The sequence below is a fragment of the Cebus imitator genome, unplaced genomic scaffold, assembly GCF_001604975.1.
Source record: "Cebus imitator isolate Cc_AM_T3 unplaced genomic scaffold, Cebus_imitator-1.0 Scaffold464, whole genome shotgun sequence".
In the NCBI taxonomy this organism is placed as follows: domain Eukaryota; kingdom Metazoa; phylum Chordata; class Mammalia; order Primates; family Cebidae; genus Cebus; species Cebus imitator.
Genome location: NW_016107779.1, coordinates 26,052 through 49,883, shown reverse-complemented (window position 1 = coordinate 49,883; position 23,832 = coordinate 26,052). Strand labels below are relative to the sequence as shown.

The following is a 23,832-nucleotide window of genomic DNA, read 5'->3' as shown; positions in this document are numbered from 1 at the left end:
GGACGCATCAGTCTTTTGGGGGTGAGGATGGGGACCCAGGCAGCCAGGGGACGCATCAGTCTTTTGGGGGTGAGGATGGGGACCCAGGCAGCCAGAGGACGCATCAGTCTTTTGGGGACTGAGGATGGATACCCAGGCAGCCAGGGGCGTGAGCAGCAAGCTTAGGTGAGCTCTGTGGGCAGAGTATGGCTATGGTCCCCAGTTGGGTTAGAACCCCAGCACCCCTTGAGCCCTGCTTCCTGGGCCTGAGGCAGCTGGCACAGGGCTGACCTCACAAGCACCAATCCCCACCTCTCTTGCTGTCCTCCGCCTTGGGAGCATTGACACGGCCTCCAGGCCAGCGTCCGGCCCAAGAGGAGGGACCGTGTGGAGCCATCCACATGTTCGGGCTGGTGTGCCTTGACCAGCACCGTGTGATTGAGAGCTTGGTCACAAACAAGGAGCCTGGGTGCAGGGTGAGACTGTAGTGTGGGCTGTGGACACAACCACAGCTGAATGCCGGGTGAGACTTGAGTGTCGGCCATGGACAGAGAGTCACAGCTGAGCACCGGGCTGCTGGGCGTCTGACCTCTCAGGCTGCGTCTGAGTCGTGGGGTTCTTGGTGGGACAGTCTCATCTCACCCACATGAGCCAGGGTTGACCGTGCTACCTGGCATTGTAGAGACCGGTGTCACACTGACCCTCTGTAACAAGCCACGACATTTAGAGACCCATTTGCTTTCAAACTGGGGACTAAGGGATTGGAGGTATATTGTCTCCAGTATATAAATGTGCCCTGAACTCAGCGCAGGAAGGGCTGATCAAGCAATCCTGTCTGGCTGGGAGCGGGGAGCTGGGGGCCAGCTGGGGGCCTGGGGTGGATGGTGGCAGCCTGAGGCCAGGCCCAGGCCCCAGCAGGTTGGGCCAGAGCTGTGACCTGGAAATGTCATCCTCAACTGAGCTGGAGCCACTGAATTCCCATGGCTGAGGCCACGGAGGCCTCAGGAGCAGCCGCCAGGAGCCAGCTCCATGTCAGAGGCCCGACCCTGAAAGAAACCAGACTCCCCTTATCTGCCTTCCTTTCCCAGACACACTGCGATAAGAGAGTTAAATGCTTTAGGGAGAAGTTTGAATCCCGTCCTTTCAAACGGTGGTGTCAGTGGAGGAGGCCGGGTCAGCCGTGTGAATCGTCTTAGGATGGGGCTCTGGCCCTGCGTAGGCTTTGTCCCCACGGATGGGTCCATGCAGTTCAGGCAGCACTCAGAAGGCCTGAAATATTCGTCCTCCCCCACAAAAATGTTTAAAAGCTTTTCCAATACGAAGGTCCCTGAAATCAGACTTATCACCCCGGGCCTGGGCTCCTTCATGGGGCACCTCCCCCTTCTCAAAACAAAGCTGACGTGGGGACTCTTGGGGAGTACCAGGCCAGCTTGACAGGACCTGTCCCCAGCGCCAGGTCTTTCCAGCGATTTCTGCCCGGTCGCAGATCGGAGGTGCCTCCCTGGTTTCCTTCCCAATGACCGAGGCAGCTGCCCCGAACAGAGCACCGCAGTAGCCTACTGAGGGGTCTGCGGACACAGCTCGTTCCAGCCCAGCCCTCTGGTTGAAGAGCTCTGAGTTCTGTGAAGGTCCCGCTGGGTGGTGGCCCCAGTCCCACCCCTTTTCCTCATCCTTGTTGTCTAAGACAGAGCCTGTGGGCCAGGGCACCCACTGACCCAGGCCCTGGGAGATAAGTTGCCTGAGTTGTCCTCTCTGCCCCCTAGAAGGCTAGAGCACTTTGTGGACAGAGCCCTGGCTTGGGGTAAGAGACCTGAGTCCCATACTTTGACTCTGCCGCTGCCTCTCCCCATCTGTGTGATGATGGGTTGGAGGGTGATCTCAGAATAGCCCCTTGATCCTTGACCCAAGGCCTGGGCAGAGCCCTTTCCCCAGGTGAGGAATGCTTCTTCTAGTCTTGGGGCAGGGGAGCTTGGGAATCTGGGCTCAGCCCTGCATCCCAGCCCCTTCCCCTCCTCCCTTAGCAGGGATCTAGCCATCTGGTATAGCACCTGGTCCCCTGGCGCACTGTGGGGGTTGCTGAGGGGACTGCAACGTGCAAGGACAGGCATCTGTGGGGGACCCCCCTCCCCACCCACCCGTAGAGACACACATTTCCTGGGAAAATGGTTTCGCCCTTAGCCTTTCCCCCCAGGGCCCTGCCTGGGCCTGTGGAACCTGTCGGATGAGAGCAGGGGCGTGGGGCGGGGGGCATGGAGACCCCAGAGCCAGAGCCCTGGTGACAGTAGGGGCCGGGCTTCCAGCTGGATTGGCTGGTTCTCCTCTCTCTGCCGACATGGCTGGCATGGCCGACATGCCTGGGGGGATGCCCATTCTGCTGTGCGTGCCTTGAGACTCAGGGCTCTTCTCCTGTGTTCCTGAGGACCGCCCTGGCCTCTCCTCCTCCCACTTGTGAATCAAGAGCTGAGGGGTCACCTCCTCTCCAAGGCTGGCTCTCCCCAGGCTCTGGGTCCTGTCCGCTCTGAGCTCTCCAGGGTCCCCACCCCACAGAGGTCCCCTCACCTTTCTCAGCATATAAATGTGGTCTTGCCTCTTCCCTCTGGAAAAACCCCTCAGACCTTTTCCCCCAGCTCCACTCAGGGCTAAAGTCACTTTGCTGCCTTCATTTCCCTGGGACTTCTCCCCTAGGCCTCTCCTGTCCCCGCCGACCCTTGTCCCATGCTTCTAAGCACCTGTGGCCTCTTCTTTTGCTGAACTCAATGGACACCTGATTGCATTTCCTCTTCACCTTTTCCTCGACCCCAGGCTGCCTTTGGGCGAAACTGGCTTTTTTTTCCCTTTTGTTTTGAGACGGAGTCTCACTCTGTTGCCCAGGCTGGAGTGCAGTGGTCAATCTCCGCTCACTGCAACCTCCACCTCCTGGGTTTAAGCGGTTCTCCTGCCTCAGCCTCCCGAGTAGCTGGGATTACAGGCACCTGCCACCATGCCTGACTAATTTTTGTATTTTTAGTAGAGACAGGGTTTCACCATGTTGACCAGGCTGGTCTCGAACCCTGGACCTCAAGTGATCCACCCGCCTCAGCCTCCCAAAGTGCTGGGATTATAGGCATGAGCCACTGCGCCCGGCCCCGTGCCTGGCTTCTGGATTCACTTCCTTCCTGGCCTTGGCTTTCTCACGGTTCTTCAAGGGTTCCTCCTATCTCTCTGGCTGCTCCCCATTCTCTGCTGACTGCTCTTTTGCTTCCTGAAATGTGGGGACCTTATCCCAGGGGCCCCAAGCTGCTCTTCCTCTGCGGGACTTCCAGGAGCCCAGTGCATGCCCTGACTTCTGTTTTCAACATGCTCATCCTTGTTTCTCTCTCTCTCTCTCTCTCTCTCTCTCTTTATTTTTTGGCAGAGTCTTGCTCTGTCACCCCAGGCTGGAGTACAGTGGTGCCATCTCAGCTCACTGCACCCTCCACCTCCCAGGTTCAAGTGATTCTCCTGACTCAACCTTCCAAGTAGCTGGGATTACAGGTGCCCGCCACTACGCCCAGCTAATTTTTGTATTTTTAGTAGAGACGGGGTTTCACTGTGTTGGCCAGGCTGGTCTCAAACTCCTGACCTCGTGATCCCCCCGCCTCGGCCTCCCAAAGTGCTGGGATTACAGGTGTGAGCCACCGTGCCCGGCCTTATCCTTCTTTCCTCTTTAAACTCCAGACTCAAAAATTCAACTACCTCCTCAGTTCCCTGATGTTCCAGGTGCCCCATGCCCTCATCATGCCCTAGCTGAAACCCCTATTTACCCCTAAACCTGTCCTGCCCCACCAAGCCTGGGCCTGGAAGAGGCTTGGCACCCTTCCTCTTCCATATCCGCACAGTCTCCTGGCCCATCCCTTTTCCCCAAAGCTCCCAGTCCTTCTTGCCCATGGCCCTCCCAGTGCCCCATCTCCCCTCCCCGGTTCCTGCCCAGAACTAGAGAAGTGTCTTGCCGTCTGGTCTCCTCCACCGTGCCCCTCTCTGACATCTTCTGGAAGGTGTTCCTGAAACACAGAGCTGAGGACCGTGGGTTCCTTCCTGAGGTGTCGAGGACCCCGGGCAGGCAGCCTGGGTGCACTGCTCCATCTGCCTGAGTCCCGGGCGGGCATCCTGGGTGCGCTGCTGCATCTGCCTGAGTCCCGGGCGGGCATCCTGGGTGCGCTGCTCCATCTGCCTGAGTCCCGGGCGGGCATCCTGGGTGCGCTGCTGCATCTGCCTGAGTCCCGGGCGGGCATCCTGTGTGCGCTGCTGCATCTGCCTGAGTCCTGGGCGGGCATCCTGGGTGCGCTGCTCCATCTGCCTGAGTCCTGGGCGGGCATCCTGGGTGCGCTGCTCCATCTGCTTGAGTCCTGGGCGGGCGTGGTCAGATACCTGTGCCTTGATGTCTCTGCAGAAGCAGACACTGACCGCTCTGCTGGGTGTGCCCTCCCTTGCTCATCCTCCGGGCTCACTCTGGATGTGGCTGAGGCACTGCTGGCTCTGAGAGGCCCTCCTTCCTCCGATGGGTTGGGTGGAGCCTGTGCCAGACATCCTTATGCTGACATGGCCCCCTCTGTTCACGAGCCTGGCTCCCCTACCAGATGGATTCCCCACGGCAGGGCGTGCGCCTCCTGCCCTGGCTGCGGGAGGAGCTGAGCCCTCTGGGCCAGGGCTGCGTCACCATTTGCCTGGAAACATTGTAGACCAGGGCATCTACAAGACGCACAGCCGACCCCTCAAGCCGCTAGTCCTGGGGTCTCGGTGGAGCCCCTACGAGCCCCACAGACACTGTCAGCCCTTCACACGCCTTTGCTGTGAGCAGGGGAGCAGGACCACGGTTGAGAACTTCTCCCCTGGCCACAAGTCCCAGCTGGCTTCCGCCGTATAGCCTTGGGCAGGGCACGTGCCCCCTTGGAGCCCTCAGGTCCCATCCGTCAAATGGCTCTGACAGCATCTACTGCGAGAACAGAAGCTGGTTGGCATAAGGGGTGTGCCCGGAAGAAGGGCTGGATGCTGGGCGGATGCCAAACGTTGCTCGCCTAGCCTGCTCCCGTTTCTCAAACGGGGAAACTGAGACCCTGAGGGGAAGTGATGTGGCCCAGGTCACAGGGGTGGGTGGCAGCACGGCCTGGATCCCAGGTTCCCCACTGGCTCCTGGTCTTGGCTGTCTGCCCCCACCTGCCCCACCCACTCCTACCACCCAGTTGGGATAGGTGAGTCGCCTGCAGCTGATCAGGCTCTGAACGGCCGGGTAAATCGTGTCCCGGCCACCCATGCACGGGCCTCAGCATGATCGGGGCGCTGTTGCTTTTCGTTGGCGCAGAAGGACCTGGTGTCACTGGTTCCTGCTGCCCCTGCAAGGGCAGCCATGCCAGCCTGGCCCAGGTGAGAGGGGCAGGGGGCCAGGCACTCCTGACCATCATCTGGTCCAGCCTGGGGGAAAGGGTGAGGTGGCCTCACCTACTTTGGAACCCTCAATCTTGATGTCTGTTCTCAGCTTTTTGGGACTCTGGGAGGAGCCCAGTGGAGGTATTTGCCTCCCAGGATCTTGCCAGAACCAGGAGGGGGTTTGGGGCGGGCAGCTTCTGGGGGTGGGCAGCTTCCCATGGCTGACGGGTTCTCGGTGCGGTTTGTGTCTCTGTAGAGTCTGGATTACGATGAGGCCAGTGAGTCGGAGATGAAAAAGGCCTTAAACTCCTGCATCGTGGAAAATGGGCACCAGCTGGGGGCAGGTAGGGCTGAGGGCAGCGGAGGGGTGGCTGGGTAGGTTTGGGGGTTTAGTGAGGCCTTGGTTGTGTATATGCGCCAGGCCAGCCCTTGGCCTGGGGTGGGGGGACTCTAGCCTGAACTCCAGCGGGCAGAGAGGCTGCCAGGAGAGCAGCGTCATTCAGTAGAACTTTTGAAACACAGAGGAAAGTCGGGAGATCTCGGTTGGTAGTGAGCTCTCCCATTTCTAGAAGAAAGCAAGTAGAGGCTGAGGAATTTTTCTAAGCACTGAATAGGGTAGAGAGTGGGCTGGTGAGCCAACTAGTATTTATGAAGCTGGCCATGAAGGGAAGCTGGGAAAATCAGCTCTGGTTGGAGCAGTAGGATATCCCTGGTAGGAGGTTAGGGAGGCTGGAGCAGTTAGGGAGGCATTCCTGGAGGAGGTGGGGGGAAGGTTCAGGGAGGCTAGAGCCCTTCTGGGAGGTCTTAGGCCCCTGTGGCTGCCACAGCTGACCACCCACCCATGCTGGTCACATGTTCCAGGTCCAGGCGATGGTCCCCCCGAGGTTGCCCAAACCTTCCAGGCACCAGATCCCCCCAGGCCTCGCCCCGTGAGTCTCTCCTTGCGGCTGCCCCACCAGCCAGTCACAGCTGTCACCCGAGTCTCTGACAGGTTCTCTGGGGAGACCTCAGCTGCGGCTCTATCACCCACGTCTGCTGCCACCCTGGGGGGCCTCAACCCGAGCCCCAGCGAGGCCGCCCCGTCCTGGACTCCGAGTCCTAGCGGTAGGAGCAGGACAGTGTGGCCTTGGGATGGGAGTGGGAGGGCCGGGGCTGGGGAGGGGGAGTCGGTGGGTGACTTGCAAAACGAGGGACCAAGCCCAGCCCTGCCTCTGCCTGCCATGTCTGCCCCTCCCCTTAGCCCATCCTCCCAGGCTTCTGCCCAGAGATGCTGAGAAATAGCGTCATCCCCTGGTAGGGGTGACCGTGGCTTTTATTACAGGTGGAGGCCACAGTTGAAAGGTGGCTCTTGCCCTGCACGTTGGCACTGTCCCCTCCCTCAAGGCCCCAGGCCTGATGTGGCCTGTGGTCAGGCCTCTGTGCTGTGTCCTGGCGGAGGTGGCATGGGCCTCTGTGGGACAGATTTGGGAGCTGTGTTTGCCAGATACATGGCACGGGCCCTGAGCTCTGCTCTCTCAGGAGCAGGGCGGGGACAGCTGAAAAGATCTCTTTGATGTTGTTGTGGCGAGTGCCTATCTTCCTTTCTCTGCCACTGTCACTGAGGCAGGGCTGGCTTAGCCCAGAAGGTTCATTCATCCACAAAGTGATGCTGGGTCGGAGGAAGGGAGGCTGTGGTGGCCCTCCCTGGGCGGGGGTGTGTCACTTCTCTCCGTCTGTCTGTTCCACAGAGAAGAGTTCCTCTTTCACGAGGTCTGTGTCAAGCTCTGGCTACGGGGCAGTGACAGCCAGCAAACACAGTGACAGGTGGGTCAGGGCCCCTGTTCCCGCGCAGGCGCCACAGCCCAGGCGTCTTCTCGGCGTTGGACGCTGGCCGCCCAGGGGTTGGCGTCTCCATGGAAGGCTCGGGGCTGGATCTCTGGAGCACTGGGCGGCACGGTTGGGGGAAGGTGTGAGCAGGGAGTGGGGCAGTGGGGCTGGGTGGAGAGCTTCATTTGGAGAAATGTGGCCACAGGCTGGTTTCTTTGTGGACCCTTCAAGTCAGTCAAAAGATTGGAGGAGGAGCCGGGCACCGTGGTGCACGCCTGGAATCCCAGCACTGTGGGAGGCCAAGGCGGTGGATCACCTGAGGTCAGGAGTTCAAGACCAGCCTGGGCAACGTGGTGAAACCCCGTCTCTATAAAAATACAAAAATTAGCTGGGCGTGGTGATGGATGCATGTAATCCCAGCCACTTGGGAGGCTGAGGCAGGAGAGTCACTTGAACCTGGGAGGCGGAGATTGCAGTGAGCCGAGATGGCACCACTGAACTCCAGCCTGGGCGATAGAGTGAGACTGATTAAAAAAAAAAAAAAAAAAATTGGAGGAGGTGTCTTGGCCGGCAGGAGGGGGAGGACAGGAGCATGGTCTTCTTCCATCCCAGCCCGCTGGGGTCCCTTGGAGCCAGGAACTTCCTGCCCACGGGCTGCGGGCAGGGACAGGTGAGCCGGGCCTTCCCTGCGGCGCAGGCCTCCCCCCTCTGCCCAGCGGGACTGTAATTCGGGGTGGGGGTGGGGTAGCGGGCTTGGCTTTTTTTTCTTTAATAATAAAAGGAGAATTGTGACTTCCTGGCAAACGGTTTCAGAGGAAACAGAGGGGTCTTATCTCACGGTGGTGGAGGCAGGAGGCCTGGCCCCACCGGGCTGGTTCTGGGCACACCTCCTGCCTGAGGAGGGGGTCCCCTGTCCTCCCAAAGCACCGACACCTGCCAAGGGGTGGTGATGTCCCGAGAGGGGACTGGCGTCCCTCCTGAGTTGGGCCTATGGGCCAGGCCCACCAGGCAGCACAGTTCAGAAAACCTGCCAAACTGGCAGGGGTCCGGAGCAAGGGGGCTCCTCTCTGAGCGCCCATCACGGTGCAGCTTCCTTGTTACACCCAGTGGGATGGAGACCCCGGGGCCTGCTGAGCTAGTGACGGCTGCTGGGCCCACACCCCAACTTGGCAATTCTCTCCTCAGCCCACCGCTGGTGACACCACCCCAGTCGCCCATGTCCCCGCAGCCGCCAGCCACAACTCAGGTCCATCGGCCGGGGGAGCGTCGCAGGGAGCTGGTGAGGTCGCAGACGCTGCCCCGCACCTCGGGGGCGCAGGCCCGGAAGGCATTGTTTGAGAAGTGGGAGCAGGAGACGGCGGGCAAGTACGGATGCCCACTCACAGATGGGGAGGGGAAGCACGGATGCCCACTCACAGACGGGGAGGGGAAGCACGGATGCCCATTCACAGACGGGGGGGAAGTACGGATGCCCACTCAGACGGGGAGGGGAAGTACGGATGCCCATTCACAGATGGGGGGGAAGTATGGATGCCCACTCACAGATGGGGAGGGGAAGCACGGATGCCCATTCACAGACGGCGAGGGGGGTGAAGTACGGATGCCCACTCACAGACGGGGAGGGGCAGTACGGATGCCCACTCACAGACGGGGGAGGGGTGATACGGATGCCCACTCACAGATGGGGTGTTCCCCCAGTGTGCCCACACCCAGGCAGGGGCTGGGTGGGCGCTGAAGAGCCAGGTTCAGCCCTGTCCTGTTCCCCAAGACAAGATCTCTTGGGCAAGGCACAAAGTTAGGGCTGGGCCACAGGACAGATTGGGGGAACGGGGGCTCCAGTTGTTGGGGTAAGAGGGCTGTGAGGCATGGGGCCGGGCCTGGTGAGGGCCCCTCTCTCCTCCTCCATTACCGGGGCACCCTGCTATGTCCCCAGTGCCCCCAGGCTGCCCTCATACCCACATTCCCCATGAGTTGTGGCTCCTTTAGTTTCTGGGCAAGACTGGGGACTGGATGGGGACCGAGATTCCTGGCGGGAGCTGGGAGGCCCAGCGTGGGGTTGGCCTCGCCCGAGGATTGCAGATGCCCTGGGACCGAATGCCCTGCAGCCCGCTACCAGGCCTCGAGATGAGGGCTCCAGGCCTCGAGGCTCCCTGGGCTCCAGCCACCTCTGCATATTCAGCCTGTCTTCGCGTCAGTTCCTGGTATTGATGCCTGCTGTGTGCAGGGAGTGGCCCAGGCCTTGTGGGATAATGGAGATGCCAGCCAGTCCCTGCTCAACTCTAGTGAGGGAGGCCAACTGAGGACGTGTCCCCACTCACCCCAAACAACCTGGTCCCGACCATTACAGACTGTCCTTGGGGCCAGAAGAGGAAATCATTCCTCCTGGCTAGGAAGGAGCCATCAGGGAAGGAGGCCCTCCATTAGAAGGGGGGCTCAGAAGGAGGCGGGGGAGGAAGGAGCAGGGAAAGGAGTTCCAGGCAGAAGGCAGGGCCTGGGACTATGTGGGTGGGCCAGTGTCTTCTGTCTCAGGATTCCCAAGGGACCCCTGCTTCCTGCGGTGGGAAGTAGACAGGGGACCTGGAGGGCAGTTTGGGTTGAGGATGGTCCCACCGCATACCATCAAAGGAGGCTATGTGGCTGGTGTACGGGGCCGTGCTGTGGACATGGGCATAGCTGAGCCTGCATGCTGCCAGCATCTCTCCTGGGTGAGCAGAGGGAGGGGGGCCTCCTCCCTGGGGGTGCAGGGACTGCCTCCCCTGTCCTGGACTCGCAATGGGAGATGGTGGCTGGCAGCTCCTGCAGCAGGCCTGCGCTCTCTCTGCAGGGGGAAAGGTGAGGCCCGGGCCCGGCTGAAGCGATCGCAGAGCTTCGGCGTGGCCAGCGCCAGCAGCATCAAGCAGATCCTGCTCGAGTGGTGCCGCAGCAAGACGCTGGGCTACCAGGTGAGCCAGGCTCCCTTCCGGCTGCTGGGACTGCCCCCCACACTGACCAGGGGCCTGACCAGGCATTGCCCCTGTCCTTGTTCTCTGGCCTGGGCAGGAGCCTGCTGAGGCTAAGGTTAAGGGATGGGAGCCACAGTCATCATGCCTTCTCAGTGGCTGCCTGACTGCCCGCAGCGTGTGCTGAGAAACTCCAGGTATCCGTGTCTGGGCCCCGCGCTGACCGCATTCCCCTCCCATAGCACGTGGACCTGCAGAACTTCTCCTCCAGCTGGAGCGATGGCATGGCTTTCTGCGCCCTGGTGCACTCCTTCTTCCCCGACGCCTTCGACTACAACTCCCTGAGCCCCACGCAGCGGCAGAAGAACTTCGAGCTGGCCTTCACCATGGCCGAGTGAGTGTGGTGGCTCCTGCTGGCTGCCAGCCCCAGCCCGGTCCCTGAGCCCAGCTGTTTCCCCAGGGGGGGCATGGGGCGAGTGGATTGTGGGGCAGCTGTCTGCAAAGCTGAAGGACCCCGAGGCCATGTGGTCTGTCTACCTCTCGAGCAGATGGGAAGACTGAGGCCTGGAGAGGGATGTTCTGAGTCATGCAGCACTCAGTGGGGGAGGGGACTCTGTTTCTGGGATACCTGCCCTCTTTGCTGGGCGCCCAGCTTCTGGGGTGCACTCTGGGAGATCAGCCACAGATCAGGCATGAAGGGCAGCTGGACAGAGTCCCCCAGAGCTCTGAATCTGTCCTCTCTGGACTGATGCAGAGATGCCGTTGCTCGCCTGACCTACAGCGGCCAGTTAGCAAGAAATTGATTACTCTCCAGGCCACTTAAAGGGAGATTTTTAATTAGCCAGGCATGGCGGTATGTGTCTATAGTCCCAGCTGCTTGGGAGGCTAAGGCAGGAGAATTGCTTGAACCCGGGAGGCGGAGGCTAAAGTGAGCTGAGATCAAGCCACTGTACTCCAGCCTGGGTGACAGAGTGAGACTCTGTCTAAAAAACAAAAAGCAGATTTTGCTTCCAATCAGATTTTCCTTCCCTAAACCGTGTTCTGGCATTGATTGTGAAATTGCCTCGCTGCTTAGGTCCCACTCCTGGGGTGAGGATGGGGGTGGCTCTGGGCTCAAGAGGCACCTGGAAAGCGAGTTTGGGATTTGGTTATTGGCTGAAGGCCTCAGGAAAGGTGGCAAAGTTAGGGGCTCCAGCGGCGCACAGGGGCACAGTCAAAAACTGGGCGAGGAGAGTTTCATACAGGGACTCTTGACAAAGGCGCAGGCAGGAATGAGGCAGAGGGCCAGGCCCTGAGCAGCAGCCTCAGGAGCACAGCAGTGTGTGGTCAGCAGCCCGTGGCCTGGGTGGAGAGGACGGTCTGATGAGGGCCATGATTGGGCAAATGGTTGCAGTCAGCTCGCTGTGACCTGGCAGGGAGGCAGCTATGGGATGAGTGCCCAACCTCACTCCCCTCCTGCCTCATGCCAGGGCCTCTTGGGGACTGAACCCAATAGGAAGACAGAGGGCCAGGAGCCATGGCTGTGGTTCATCCTGGCCCCCAGGGCAGGGAGCAGGGCACAGATGAGTGGTGTTTGGGGCTGCCCGACGCTAAGCTCTCTGAAGCTCAGAGAGAAGTAAGGTCATCCCCAAAGCCAAGCCTTCTGGAGGGCGGGTTTGCTGTTCTCTCCCTGCCTTTGTGTCCGCTGGCGTCAGCCTCTGACGTCGGTCTGCAACTGACCATGTCTGTTTCTGGTGTGGGTCCTCAGTGCCCACATTTAAGAGCGGTCCTCACCGAGCAGGGTGCAGTGGCTCACACCTGTCATCCCAGCACTTTGGAAGGCCAAGGCGGGCGGATCACCTGAGATCGGGAGTTCAAGAGTAGCCTGTCCAACATGGAGAAACCCCGTCTTTACTAAAAATACAAAATTAGCCGGGCGTGGTGGCGCATGCCTGTGATCCCAGCTACTGAAGAGGCTGAGACAGGAGAACTGCTTGAGCCCAGGAGGCGGAGCTTGCGCTGAGCCGAGATCACGCCATTGCACTCTAGCCTGGGCAACAAGAGTGAAACTCTGTCTGGAAAAAAAAGAAAAAGAAAAAAAGAGAGTGGTCCTCATGGGCTTGTTGGGTTGAAGGAGCCTCACCCCAGGCCTCACCTGCCTTCCCCGCTCCTTTCCCGGCCCAATCATCGGGCCTTGGCCCCGGCCCACCTCCCCGGACCCTGAGCCTGGCCAGGGAAGGAACGAAAGCCAGAATACCCACACGTGGTACTCTAAGTCTCGCTTTGACCTGAGACAGCCGCCCCTGTCTGGGGCAGCCACTCTCACTCAGGGGGCAGAATTGAGACGCTGGCTCTGAGCTCCTTGGTGTGAGTTTTTGGAATCTTGGTATCAGCCCTGTTGGGTTGCCTTGGATGACGCGCTTGGACTCAGTCCCCTGGGGTCACAAGAGCTCCTTGTATACTTGAAAAGCCTTTCTGTCTTGGCTGCTTGGGGTCAGCTGTCATCCTAATTCAGAAACAGCTCTGGCCGAGCGTGTTGCATAACTGGATGCAGACGATGGGGTGGTGGAGCCAAGCGGAGTGCGTGGCGCGGGAAGCAGGCAGCTCCCGAGGAGGGGGCCCAGCTGCCAAAGCCCAGATGGGGCACCCGCCAACAACCAGACTGTCAGAATATGCAGGGCCAGGGCCTTGGGGCGCGCACCCCAGCACCCACCCCAGCGGAGAGGCCACACTGTCTTTCAGGGTTCTTTGTTCGTCGTCTAAGTCCAGTGTGGTGCCCGCTTATGTCCTGGCCACCTCGGTCACCCTCCGCCTTGGACCAGGCTAGGCTGTGGCAGGGAGAGAGAGGATGCCGCGGGCCATGGGGTGGTGGCTCCGTGCCCCAGCCTGCAGGGAACACAGCTCCCCTTGGCAGCCGGAGCCAGGGCGACTCCAGGTGGTGCTTCCCCAGCACAAGGTTTGGGTCCAGGGAGCCTCTACACTCCAAACAGATGTTTCTGCTATTCCCAGCCTGGTGGGGTGAGGGGGAGGCGGCGGCGAGGCTGGTCCAGGTTTTGCCTGCTGCCTTCCCGGAGCACACAGCAGGGTAAATCGCCGGCCTGGCCTCCCTGTGGCCGGAGCCTGCTCCGGCTGTGGAGGGGGGCAGGGAGGATGGGTCTGCCCAAGCTGCTGAGATGAGTTCTTGCTTTACTGCTGACTCGAGGGGGGTGGGAAGAGGCGTCCACTGCAGGCCTGTGCCAGGGTTGGGGGTGGGGGTTTGCTTAGAGCCTGGGAAGGCACCTCCCCTCATGACTCATCACAAGATTATCTCCCAGGTACTGGGGGAGAGGGCTGGGAAGACTGACTCGCCTGCTTGGGGCCTCCTGGGGAGAAGGCAGCTTGGATCACCTCCTTTCCTAGACAATAGGCTGCTTAGAAGAGCTGGCGGGAAAGCGCAGGGACACCCACCTGAGGATGCTGGCTGTCATGTCCTCACCCATATTCCTGAGGTTTGCAGCAAAGGCTGAGCAGACATGTGCTGCTGGAAGCCACCCAGGGTGTGCAGGCAGCAGGACCACGGGGCTGGGAAGGGACCGCAGGGCCGGGAAGGGAGCATAGGGCGGAGAAGGGAGCACAGGGCCGGGAAGGGAGCACAGGACAGGGGAGGGAGCACAGGGCCGGGGAGCACAGAGCTGGGAAGGGAGCACAGGGCCGAGAAGGGAGCACAGGGCGGAGAAGGGAGCACAGGGCCGGGAAGGGAGCACAGGACAGGGAAGGGAGCACAGGGCCGGGAAGGCAGCACAGGTCTGGGAAGGGAGCACAGGGCAGAGAAGGGAGCACAGGGCTGGGAAGGGAGCACAGGGCCGGGAAGAGAACACAGGGCCAAGAAGGGAGCACAGGCTGAGAAGGGAGTGCAGGGCTGAGAAGGGAGCACAGGCTGAGAAGGGAGCACAGGCTGAGAAGGGAGTGCAGGGCTGAGAAGGGAGCGCAGGCTGAGAAGGGAGAACAGGGCCGGGAAGGGAGCACAGGGCCGGGAAGGGAGCACAGGGCCGAGAAGGGAGCACAGGCTGAGAAGGGAGGACGGGGTGGAGAAGGACAGCCTGGGCAGACAGGGTGGGACAACAGGAGCATGGGGTCTGATAAAGGCAACCTCTGGAAGGGAAAGGAGGACACAGGTCCCCAAACCACGGGTTCCCCTTGCAGGAGAAAGGAAACCTTTCCGCCAGCAAACGCCTTAAAGGCAGGAGGATGCATCAGTGACCTTTGGAGTGAAAGTGGTGTGTGTTTCCCCTCCCCCACCCGCACCTGATGATTTATGGCCTCAGAGATTCCCCACAGCCTAATCCGTGTGAATGATGCGGTGCTGACAGCGCAGCGAGCTTCCCTTGCCTCACAGGTGTCCGGGATCTGGAACGAGCGAGGACCAGCCCCTTTTATGGAAGACGCCCTTCTGCACCGGTCCCCTCCGCCTCCTTGGAGGCAGAGCGCAGGACGTGCAGCCCCAGGCTCCCCACTTGCCCTGCGGGGAATGTGTCCTGCTCTCGGGTTTCGCTGGAGCAGAAGGGGCTTCCAGGCTATTTGTAGTGCCCATGTGTCTCTGTCTAAAACCAGATAGGAGGTACTAGTCCGATTCCTGGCATCCTTGCCTGCATTGAGAGCAGGCATAAAAAAATAAAAATAACCCCCAGACCCCTCCTCCAGCGCCTTTCCAGGCCAGCTCGAGACAGAGTAGCAGAAACCCTTTCCGTCTTTTCCCCAGCCGACCGACGCGGGGTGCAGGCAAAGGCACTTTAAAAATGGTAGTGAGCCCCGGGCTTATGCATGCAGTCCCATCCTGGCACTTCGGGAGGCCAGAGCGGGTGGATTGCTTGAGTTTAGGAGTTCGAGACCAGCTTGGGCAACGTGGCCAGACCCTGTCTTTACAGAAAATACAAAAAATTAGCTGGGTGTGGTGGTGCACACCTGTGGTCCCAGCTGCTTGGGAGGCTGAGGTGGGAGCCAGGGGCTTTTTTTTTTTTTTTTTTCTGTTTTCTTTTATTTTGAGACGAAGTTTTGTTCTTGTTGTCCAGGATGGAGTGCAATGGAGCAATCTCAGCTCACTGTAACCTCCGCCTCCCAGATTCAATTGATTCTCCTGCCTCAGCCTCCCAAGTGGCTGGGATTATAGGCGCCCGCCACCACGTCCGGCTAAGTTTTGTACTTTTAATAGAGACGGAGTTTTACCATGTTGGCCAGGCTGGTCTCAGACTCCTGACCTCAGGTGATCCACCCGCCTCGGCCTCCCAAAGTGCTGGGATTACAGGTGAGAGCCACTGCGCCTGGCTAATTTTTGTATTTTTAGTAGAGACAGGGTTTTGCCTTGTCACCCAGGCTGGTCACAACCTCCTGACCTCCGGGGATTTGTGGAAGGCGGGTGTTCTTGAGGGTGCGCTGTGAGCTGTGTCTCCAAGACAGAGGATGATCTCTGCCTATGGGATGGAGAATTTGGAGCTCTCAGGGAAGGAAGCTGGTGAGTGGCGAAGGTGGCAGGGGGAAGAAAAGAGGGAGCCAGGAGATGGTGGTTGCTTGTTGCATATTGTGACACCCCCCGCTCCCCTAGGAACCCCACATTCTCCTGTGCTCAACTTAGCAATAACAACAGTGGGTGCAAATGCATCCTGGCCCAGTGCCCTCGTTGCCTGCGGTGGAAGCCAATGATCTGGGCAGTGGAGGGTGACACAGGGCGTGGACTCCACTCCCATCCTAGCTGCCACCCTGGTCTTGAAGACTTGCTGCCAGAGCAGGGGCCAAGGGTCATTATCAGAGGATAAAGGCAGTCTCTAGAACGAAGCAGGGGTCAGCTGGCTCTCCTCTGTGGAGGGTGAGCAGCACCTTGAACATGCCAGCAATTCTGAGAGCCTCCTATGAAGTGGGTGTCACAGCAATAAGACCTGGCTCAGAGGAGTGCGTCCTAGGTGTCCTCTGTGGGGACAGTTAAGGAATCAGAGCTATTTAGTTCAGAGAAAGACATGAAAGCAAGGTTTTCTTCTGGCACGTGAAGGGTTCTTTCATGGGGGGAAAGTTAGACTGAGAATAAGTAGCCTTGTGGGACCAGTAGGTAGAAGGTACACACAGGCACAAATAGCGTAAGAAATGTCGGAGGAACTTTCTCCTGCTCACAGTGTCTGCAGAAGGCTCTGAGCTGTACTTGGAGGAAATTGGGTCCCCTTTCCCTGGCCCCTGAGATGAACAACCTGAGGCAGGGCCTTTATAGAGGTGATTGGTGCTTCTGATGAGGGTGTTTGGATGGGTGGAGGTCCTGGAGTCCTCAAGCTGTCCCCAATTAACATGTGGGACCACTGAGGCCACCGCTGTCAGGGCTGATAACCTGGCCATGTGTGCAGCCTGTTCCCACACACCTGGGATCCTCCAAATAGGCCTGGGAGAGGTGGTGCTCCACCTGTGTGGCAGGAGGGCGCCAGGTGCGACAGGATCAATCAGGAAGGTGAACCCAGGTCCCCAGCTTCTCTGAACTCAGGCTTCCTTCCTTCCTTCCCTCCCTCCCTCCCTCCTTCCCTCCCTCCCTCCCTCCTTCCTTTTCTTTCCTTTCCACTTTCTTTCTTTCTTTCCCTTTCTCTTTCTTTCTTTCTTCTTTCTTTCTTCTTTCTTTTTTCTTTCTTTCTTTCTCTTTCTCTCTCTCTCTTTCTTCTTTCTTTCCTCTTTCTTCTTTCTTTTCTTCTCTCTCTCTCTTTCTCTTTCTCTCTCTCTCTCTCTGTCTCTCTCTCTCTCTCTCTCTTTCTCTCTCACTCTGTCACCCAGGCTGGAGTGCAGTGGTGTGATATCAGCTCCCTGCAGCCTCTGCCTCTTGGGTTCAAGCAATTCTCCTGCCTCACCCTCCTGAGTAGCTGGGATTATAGGCGTGCACCACCAAGCCCACCTAATTTTTGTATTTTTAGTAGAGACAGGGTTTCACCATGTTGATCAGCCTGGTCTCGAACTCCTGACCTCAGGTGATCTGCCTGCCTTGGCCTCCCAAAGTGCTGGGATTACAGGTGTGAGCCACTGCGCCCAGCCTAATTTTTGTATTTTTCGTGGAGATGATGGGGTTTCACCATGTTGACCAGGCTGATCTTGAATTCCTGACTTCAAATGATCCGCCCACCGCAGCCTCCCAAAGTGTTGGGATTACAGGCATGAGCCACAGCGCCCAGCCTAAACTCATATTTTCAATGCTTTATCATTGACAAAGCACCTTTGCATGCTTGCTCGCATCAGAGGGCCGACTTCCCTGACGTGGAGCCCTGGTCTGGCCTGTCCCAGGGAGAAAGGGTGCCCGCTCATCAGGCCAGACTCACTCACCACCCCACAAAGCCTGTTGGATTCCCTTACAGGCCACCCACTGCAACCCCAAGGGGGAGGCGGGGAGGGGATCCAGGACAGATGTCTCCATTTCGCCATGACAGTTGGTTTCTGATAGGAGGCCTGGCGGCCAGCCAGCACAGCAGAGCAGGGCTGCGGGTAATGTTACAGCCTTTGTCTCTGGGGCACACAGCCGCGTGAGTCCTGGTAGAAAGCGCTGAGTGGGTCGTGCCAAACTGGGGTGGGTCAGAGGAATCTTGCTGGCTCAGGGGGTCTCCCCTCTGGCTGGGCTCTCTGGGGAACAAGATGCATAAAGACACATTGTGGAATCACAACCTCCCAACAGGCCCACTGGGAGGGATAGCAGAGCTGGTATAGAGCTGTACTCCAATTTTCTTTTTTTTCTTTTTCTCGCACGCAGGCTGGAGTGCAGTGGTGCAATCTCGGCTCACTGCAACCTCCACCTCCCAGGTTCAAGCAATTCTCCTGCCTTAGCCTCCCAAGTAGCTGGGATTACAGGCGCCTACCACCACACCCGGCTAATTTTATGTTTTTAGTAGAGACATAAAAACCATTTACCATGTTGGCCAGGCTGGTCTCAAACTCCTGACCTCAGGTGATCTGCCCGCCGAGATTACAGGCATGAACCACCGTAAGGAAATAGGCACAGAAGGTGAAGCAGTTGGAAGAGTCAGAGTTCGAACTCAACTATTTAGATTTCACATTCAGGCCTTTTCTCTGTGACCCACACTGTTTCTTAAAGTGAGGTATGATCATCAAAACGGCAACAAGAATGAGCTGTGATTTTTTTGTTTGTTTTGGTTTTGTTTTTTCTGAGACAGGATCTGGCTCTGTCGCCCAGGCTGGAGTGCAGTGGTGCGATCTGGGCTCACTGCAGCCTCCACCCCCTGGGCTGAAGCCAGCTTCGCACCTCAGCCTCGAGTAGCTGGGACTACAGGTGTGCACCACCATGCCTGGCTAATTTTTGCAATTTTCGTAGAGACGGGATTTTACTGTGTTGTCCAGACTGGCCTCAAACTCCTGGGTTCAAGTGATCCTCCCACCTCGGCCTCCCGAAGTGCTGACAGACATGAGCCACCTCGCCCAGTCTAATCTTGAACATTTATTAGCTCTTTCGATGTGCCCTTTGCAATGCCACCTGACTTGCATGGGTTTACGATCTTCATGGCACACTTTTGAGGCGGATATAATTCACAGATGGAGAAACTGAGGCCTGGAGAAATGAAGTGTGTTGCCCAAAGATATACGGCCTGTAAGAGGTGGAGCTGGGATTTTTTTTCCCCTTTATTTATTTTATTGCATTTTAGGTTTTGGGGTACATGTGAAGAACATGCAAGATTGTTGCATAGGTACACACATGGCAGTGTGATTTGCTGCCTTCCTCCCCATCACCTACATCTGGCATCTCTCCCCTTGCTGTCTCTCCCCAACTCCCCACCCCCCACCTTCCCTCCCCTATTTCCCCCCAACTGACCCCAGTGTGTAGTGGAGCTGGGATTTGAACCCTGACAGGCACTTACTGATGGAAAGAAAAATAAAAACTAAAAACAAAAGACTGTGGTCCCCTGGAGCTACAAAAGCGCGCACAGCTGCTGAAGGAAGGGCGCTGACAACTGGACCTAGTGCGATCGTTTCTGCCTTTTTGGTTCTGCCTGATAATGTCAGGGCGGCTCCAGCTAGAGCCCAGGGGAGCCAGGCACACTGTGAGCAGAGTGGGAGGGGGCGGGGCCGCAGTGCGGGGGCAGAGTGGGAGGGGGCGGGGCCGCCGGGCTGGGCAGAGTGGGAGGGGGCGGGGCCGCAGGGCTGGGCAGAGTGGGAGGGGGCGGGGGCCGCCGGGCTGGGCAGAGTCGGAGGGGGCGGGGCCGCAGGGCGGGGGCGTTCCGCAGGCAGTCTGCTGTTACTTCGGGACCTCGTGCTGAGATGCTCAGGGCGATGTCTTGACTGTTGATGTTCCTCTTCCCACGGCCATGAGGCCTTCACCCTCCCTCTGAGCCCCAGTGAAAGGCCACAGTGTACACACAGTCTAAACCAGTGAGCCGAAAATTAAACCCGTACTTCCCACGCCAGGGGGCAGAGGGCCCTGGGGGGGTGAGGGGGGTGGCAATGATATTAAGCAATCTTTTAAAGTGCCAGTTACGACTTATTAGTGATTGTAAAATCACTTCAGTGCTTCCTGACCAGCATTTTAAAGAGTTGGGGAGGGGCCCGGGAGAGAAATAATGTGAATTATCGCGGAGAAAATACAGGCAGTAGTAAAGGTAAGGATGTGAAAGTTTATTTTCGTATACATGTGTGCCTGTGCTGAATCATGATAAAAATATCTTCCTTACTGTGGGTCATGGTGGAAAAAAAAAGGTCAGCTGGGTGCACAGGCACCCAGATCACACCTCTGCACTCCAGCCTGGGCCACAGAGCAAGACTCCGTCTCAAAAATATATACATAAAAAAAAGTCTAAAAGCACTTTTAGGAGTCAAATGGGTAAATTTATTTTTTGCTTTGTTAGTTTTCGATTTATTTATTTATTTAAGACAGATTCTTGCACTGTTGCCCAGGCTGGAGTGCAATGGCGCCATCTCTGCTCACTGTAACCTCCGCCTCCCAGGTTCAAACAATTCTCCTGTCTCAGCCTCCTGAGTAGCTGGGATTACAGGCATGCACCACCATGTCTGGCTAACTTTTGTATTTTTAGTAGAGATGGGGTTTCACTACATTGGCCAGGCTGGTCTCGAACTCCTGACCTCATGATCCACCCGTGTCAGCGTCCGAAAGTGCTAAGATTACAGGTGTGAGCCACCGCACCTGACCTAGTTTTACATTTATTTTAATAACGCACGCTGACTTTCCGTATACTGTTGATATTTACTTTTTTTTTGAGGAGGAGGAGTTTCGCTCCATTGCCCAGGCTGGAGTGCAGTGGCGCAGCAGCTTCCCCTCGTGGGTCCATGCAGTTCTCCTGTCTCAGCCTCCCTAGTAGCTGGGATTACAGGCATGTGCCACCACGTCCTGCTAATTGTTTTGGTGTTTTTAGTAGAGACTGGGCTTCACCGTATTGATCAGGCTGGTTGCAAACTCCTGACTTCAGGTGACCCTTCCGCCTCAGCCTCCCAAAGTGCTGGAATTACAGGCGTGAACGAGGACACTCAGCTTACTTTTTTTTTTTTTTTAACTTAAATATAGTCTCACTTAAAATTTAAATACAATATGCCAGATACTGTGGATCGCCTGTGCCTGTAATCCTAGCTACTCAGGAGGCTTTGTGATGGCTTGAGGCAGACGTTCAAGACCAGTCCAGGTAACATATGAGACCCCCATCTCTACAAAACTGTTTTTTAAAAACTAGCTGGGCCAGGCATGGTGGCTGACGCCAGTAATCCCAGCACTTTGGGAGGCCGAGGCCGAGGCAGGTGGATCACCTGCAGTCAGGAGTTCAAGACTAGCCTGGCAAACATGGTGAAACTTCACCTCTACTAAAAATACACACACACAAAATTAGCCAGGCATGGTGGTGGACATCTGTAATCCCAGCTCCTCAGGAGGCTGAGGCAGGAGAATCGCTTGAACCTGGGAGGAGGAGGTTGCAGTGAGCCAAGACTGTGCAACTGTACTCCAGCCTGGGCAACAAGAGTGAAACTCTGTCTCAAAAACAAAACAACAATAACAAAAAACTAGCTGGGCATGGTGGTGTGTGTCCAGCCCAGCTACTTGGGAAGACAAGGTGTGAGGCTCACTTGAGCCCAGCAGGTCAAGGCTGCAGTGAACTAGGATCATGCCATTGTACTCACACCTGGGCAACAGAGCAAGACCCTGTCTCTAAAAAATAAAAGCCAAATTAAATAATGTAAGTCTATTTAAATGAAAATATTAATTATATAGGGGGCTTATAAATCTGGGAGTTTGGAAACACTGCATTGGAGCCAGTGAGTCCAAAGGTTCTGCCAGGTTATCTGAATTCCCCGCTGGTCTCGAACTCATGACCTCAGGTGATCCACCTGCCTTGGCCTCCCAAAGTGTTGGGATTACAGGTGTGAGCCACTGCTCCCGGCCCAAACTGGCTTTCAAATTGGGATGGGACACCAAGGGGAAAAAAAAAAAAAGAAATAAAGAGGGGGGACCTCTGGCTGCAGGCTGAGTTCCGTGCCCTGTCGCGGCTGTGGGGCTGGACCGCCATTCTGACGGGGCTTGTGTGTTTCAGGAATCTGGCCAACTGTGAGCGCCTCATCGAAGTGGAGGACATGATGGTGATGGGCCGCAAGCCAGACCCCATGTGTGTCTTCACCTACGTCCAGTCGCTGTACAACCACCTGCGTCGCTTCGAGTAAAGCCCCTGGGCCTGGAGAGTCAAAGAGCAGCCCCAGGAAGAGGCCGTGGGTCCGTGTGCCCCAGTGGCCTTGCCGTTTGGCGTGAGCGCGCTGTTTGTTCTGTGGCGTGTGACCGCACTCCTCTTCCAGACCAGCTGTGTTACTGATTAAAAGTACCGCTGAGCTCTGCTCTGACAGCGCTGATCACAGCCAAGGGCTCGGAGGAAAAGGAAAAATTATGCGAGTGAGAGAAATTGGTGCTAAGTAATGATCTTCCTAAAGCAATGCTTGTCTTTATAGATTCCGGAATGCTAACCTAAGATGTTCCCTCTGGTGAATTCGATACATCGGCTTTACAGGGTTACATTGATTACCAAGTGTTCTTTTTAAATCAAAATGCCCAGAATTTTTTACTTCCTCACGTGATTGTAAGTTCCTCTCTTCCTTCTGGGCCACTGCCAGGAAACAGACCACTTAATCAGCAGCTTGACAAAGACGACCGGCTGCAAGTCTTGGGAAGGCGCAGTATAATCACTCCCAAGTCCTGGGCGACAGATGACCTTCAAGTCACCTCTGCTCTCCTGGGAGATGGGAAGGCTCTCCCCTTGGTCCCAATATGATCCTGTTTTTCCCAGGGGGTCCACAAGTGTTTGGCTAAGCACAGGCTCTCGGGAAGTTTTCGATTTAGAGGAAGGATAAGCCCTTTGTGCTGAGAAAGAGCGTTTTTATTCACATCTTTTTTAGGGGATTTACTGCAGATATTTATAAAAAGTAACCCCCTGTGTCCCAGTGTCCCATTTGTACATAAAAAAGATGTGTTGAACTTTGCTTGGGATTTGTTATTTCTGTTTGGGAGAAGGGAGTTCTGCGAATACGAGGCTCTGTACACCAGGTGAATATCCACAGAAACCCCACCCCGTTTCTGCACTTAAATCGCTTGCCTGGAAAGTTGAAGATGACATTCGCTGTCAGCTCTGAGTCCGCCTCTCTCCCGGCTCTGTGGTGCGGAAGGAGCGTCTGCAGACTCCCCTTGAGGTCTGTCCTCTAGGAGTAGGACGCGGTGTTTGTGATAAACAGTGGCCTGAGACAGCAGGGTTTGGGGTGGGCCCGCACTTGGAGGAAGCCCACCAAGGAACGCTGGTTTATTTTCACAGCTGTTTGGTGGCAGGATTTACACAGAAACATCTTGCGATTCTATGAAGTTCCAGCCATCAGCTTATTTTCAGCCAAGAGTCCTTGTATAATTGGGTTGGATTTTAGCCATGCATGTCTAAAACTTCTCTTTAAGGAGCGAGTGTGTGTCTTCATCTCATGCAGCGGGCTCTCAACACCAGTGCCTTTCGGGGGTCACATGTGTCCCTTGTGTGGCATATTGGGGGCAGGCAGGAGATCCCTGGGGGTGTCAGGAGGAACATGGCAGAGCCTGCGGGTGGCTGAGCAGTGTTCTCTGTGGATTCGTTGACCCAGGCTGCCATCCTGCCGTTTCTCTCGGAATTCCCCACACTGGAAGTCATTCCCTTGCTATCCCTCTTGTCTCTTGCAGGCGTCGGGAGGTGAGCCCTATTGTTAGCAGAGACACATAACTGAAGCTTAGGGTTTCAAACCTGAAGCCAATCGGGGAACACAAGGGCTCTGTAAAAAGCATGGGTATATGTTGCTGAGTACTCGAACACATTAAATAGCACTCTCCCGAGTCGAAGACATGGCCATACACTCTGCATGAAACAGCAGATCCTGCCAGAATAAAGATCAATTTCTTTTAAACTTTAGGAATGGTGTCCTCTACAGATTAGAGATCTTAAAGTCGGTTCCATGGTGTTCTTGCCTGCGGTCTTTGTTGGGAGTGGTGGGGTTGGGGGTGAGGGATCTTATGATTTTTTGGAGTTTATGAGTTTTGAACTTGATTACCTCTAAGACAAAGCGTGGGAGGAAAATCCATGAGGGTTTCACAACCCGGAGACGTTTGGAAACCACAGTTTTAGATCGGGGTTACGTGAAATTTCCACGTTTGGTGAAATCCCATTTCATCTTGTTTTCTAGTCTGGTGTGGAGAATTTCACATCTTTTTTCCCTTTCTCGAGAGAATTATTTCTTGGAGCTGCCCGTAAGA

The 23,832-nt window shown here is 56.9% G+C and overlaps 1 protein-coding gene across 2 annotated transcripts in view; it reads left to right on the top strand.

The window, feature by feature from the left end:
* The window catches only part of SMTNL2 (smoothelin like 2), a 25,670-nt gene extending 3,120 nt beyond the window's left edge, over positions 1 to 22,550 (top strand). The window contains exons 2-8 of one of the 2 annotated variants that reach the window (XM_017512171.2): positions 5,618 to 5,705; positions 6,223 to 6,465; positions 7,089 to 7,164; positions 8,353 to 8,532; positions 9,992 to 10,109; positions 10,349 to 10,500; positions 21,617 to 22,550. In XM_017512171.2, the coding sequence (XP_017367660.1) occupies positions 5,618 to 5,705; positions 6,223 to 6,465; positions 7,089 to 7,164; positions 8,353 to 8,532; positions 9,992 to 10,109; positions 10,349 to 10,500; positions 21,617 to 21,743 (984 nt within the window). In that variant the 3' untranslated portion in view covers positions 21,744 to 22,550. The remainder of the gene's footprint in view (positions 1 to 5,617; positions 5,706 to 6,222; positions 6,466 to 7,088; positions 7,165 to 8,352; positions 8,533 to 9,991; positions 10,110 to 10,348; positions 10,501 to 21,616) is intronic. The other variant, XM_037732703.1, reaches the window with a different exon arrangement.
* The last annotated feature ends 1,282 nt before the right edge of the window (positions 22,551 to 23,832 follow it).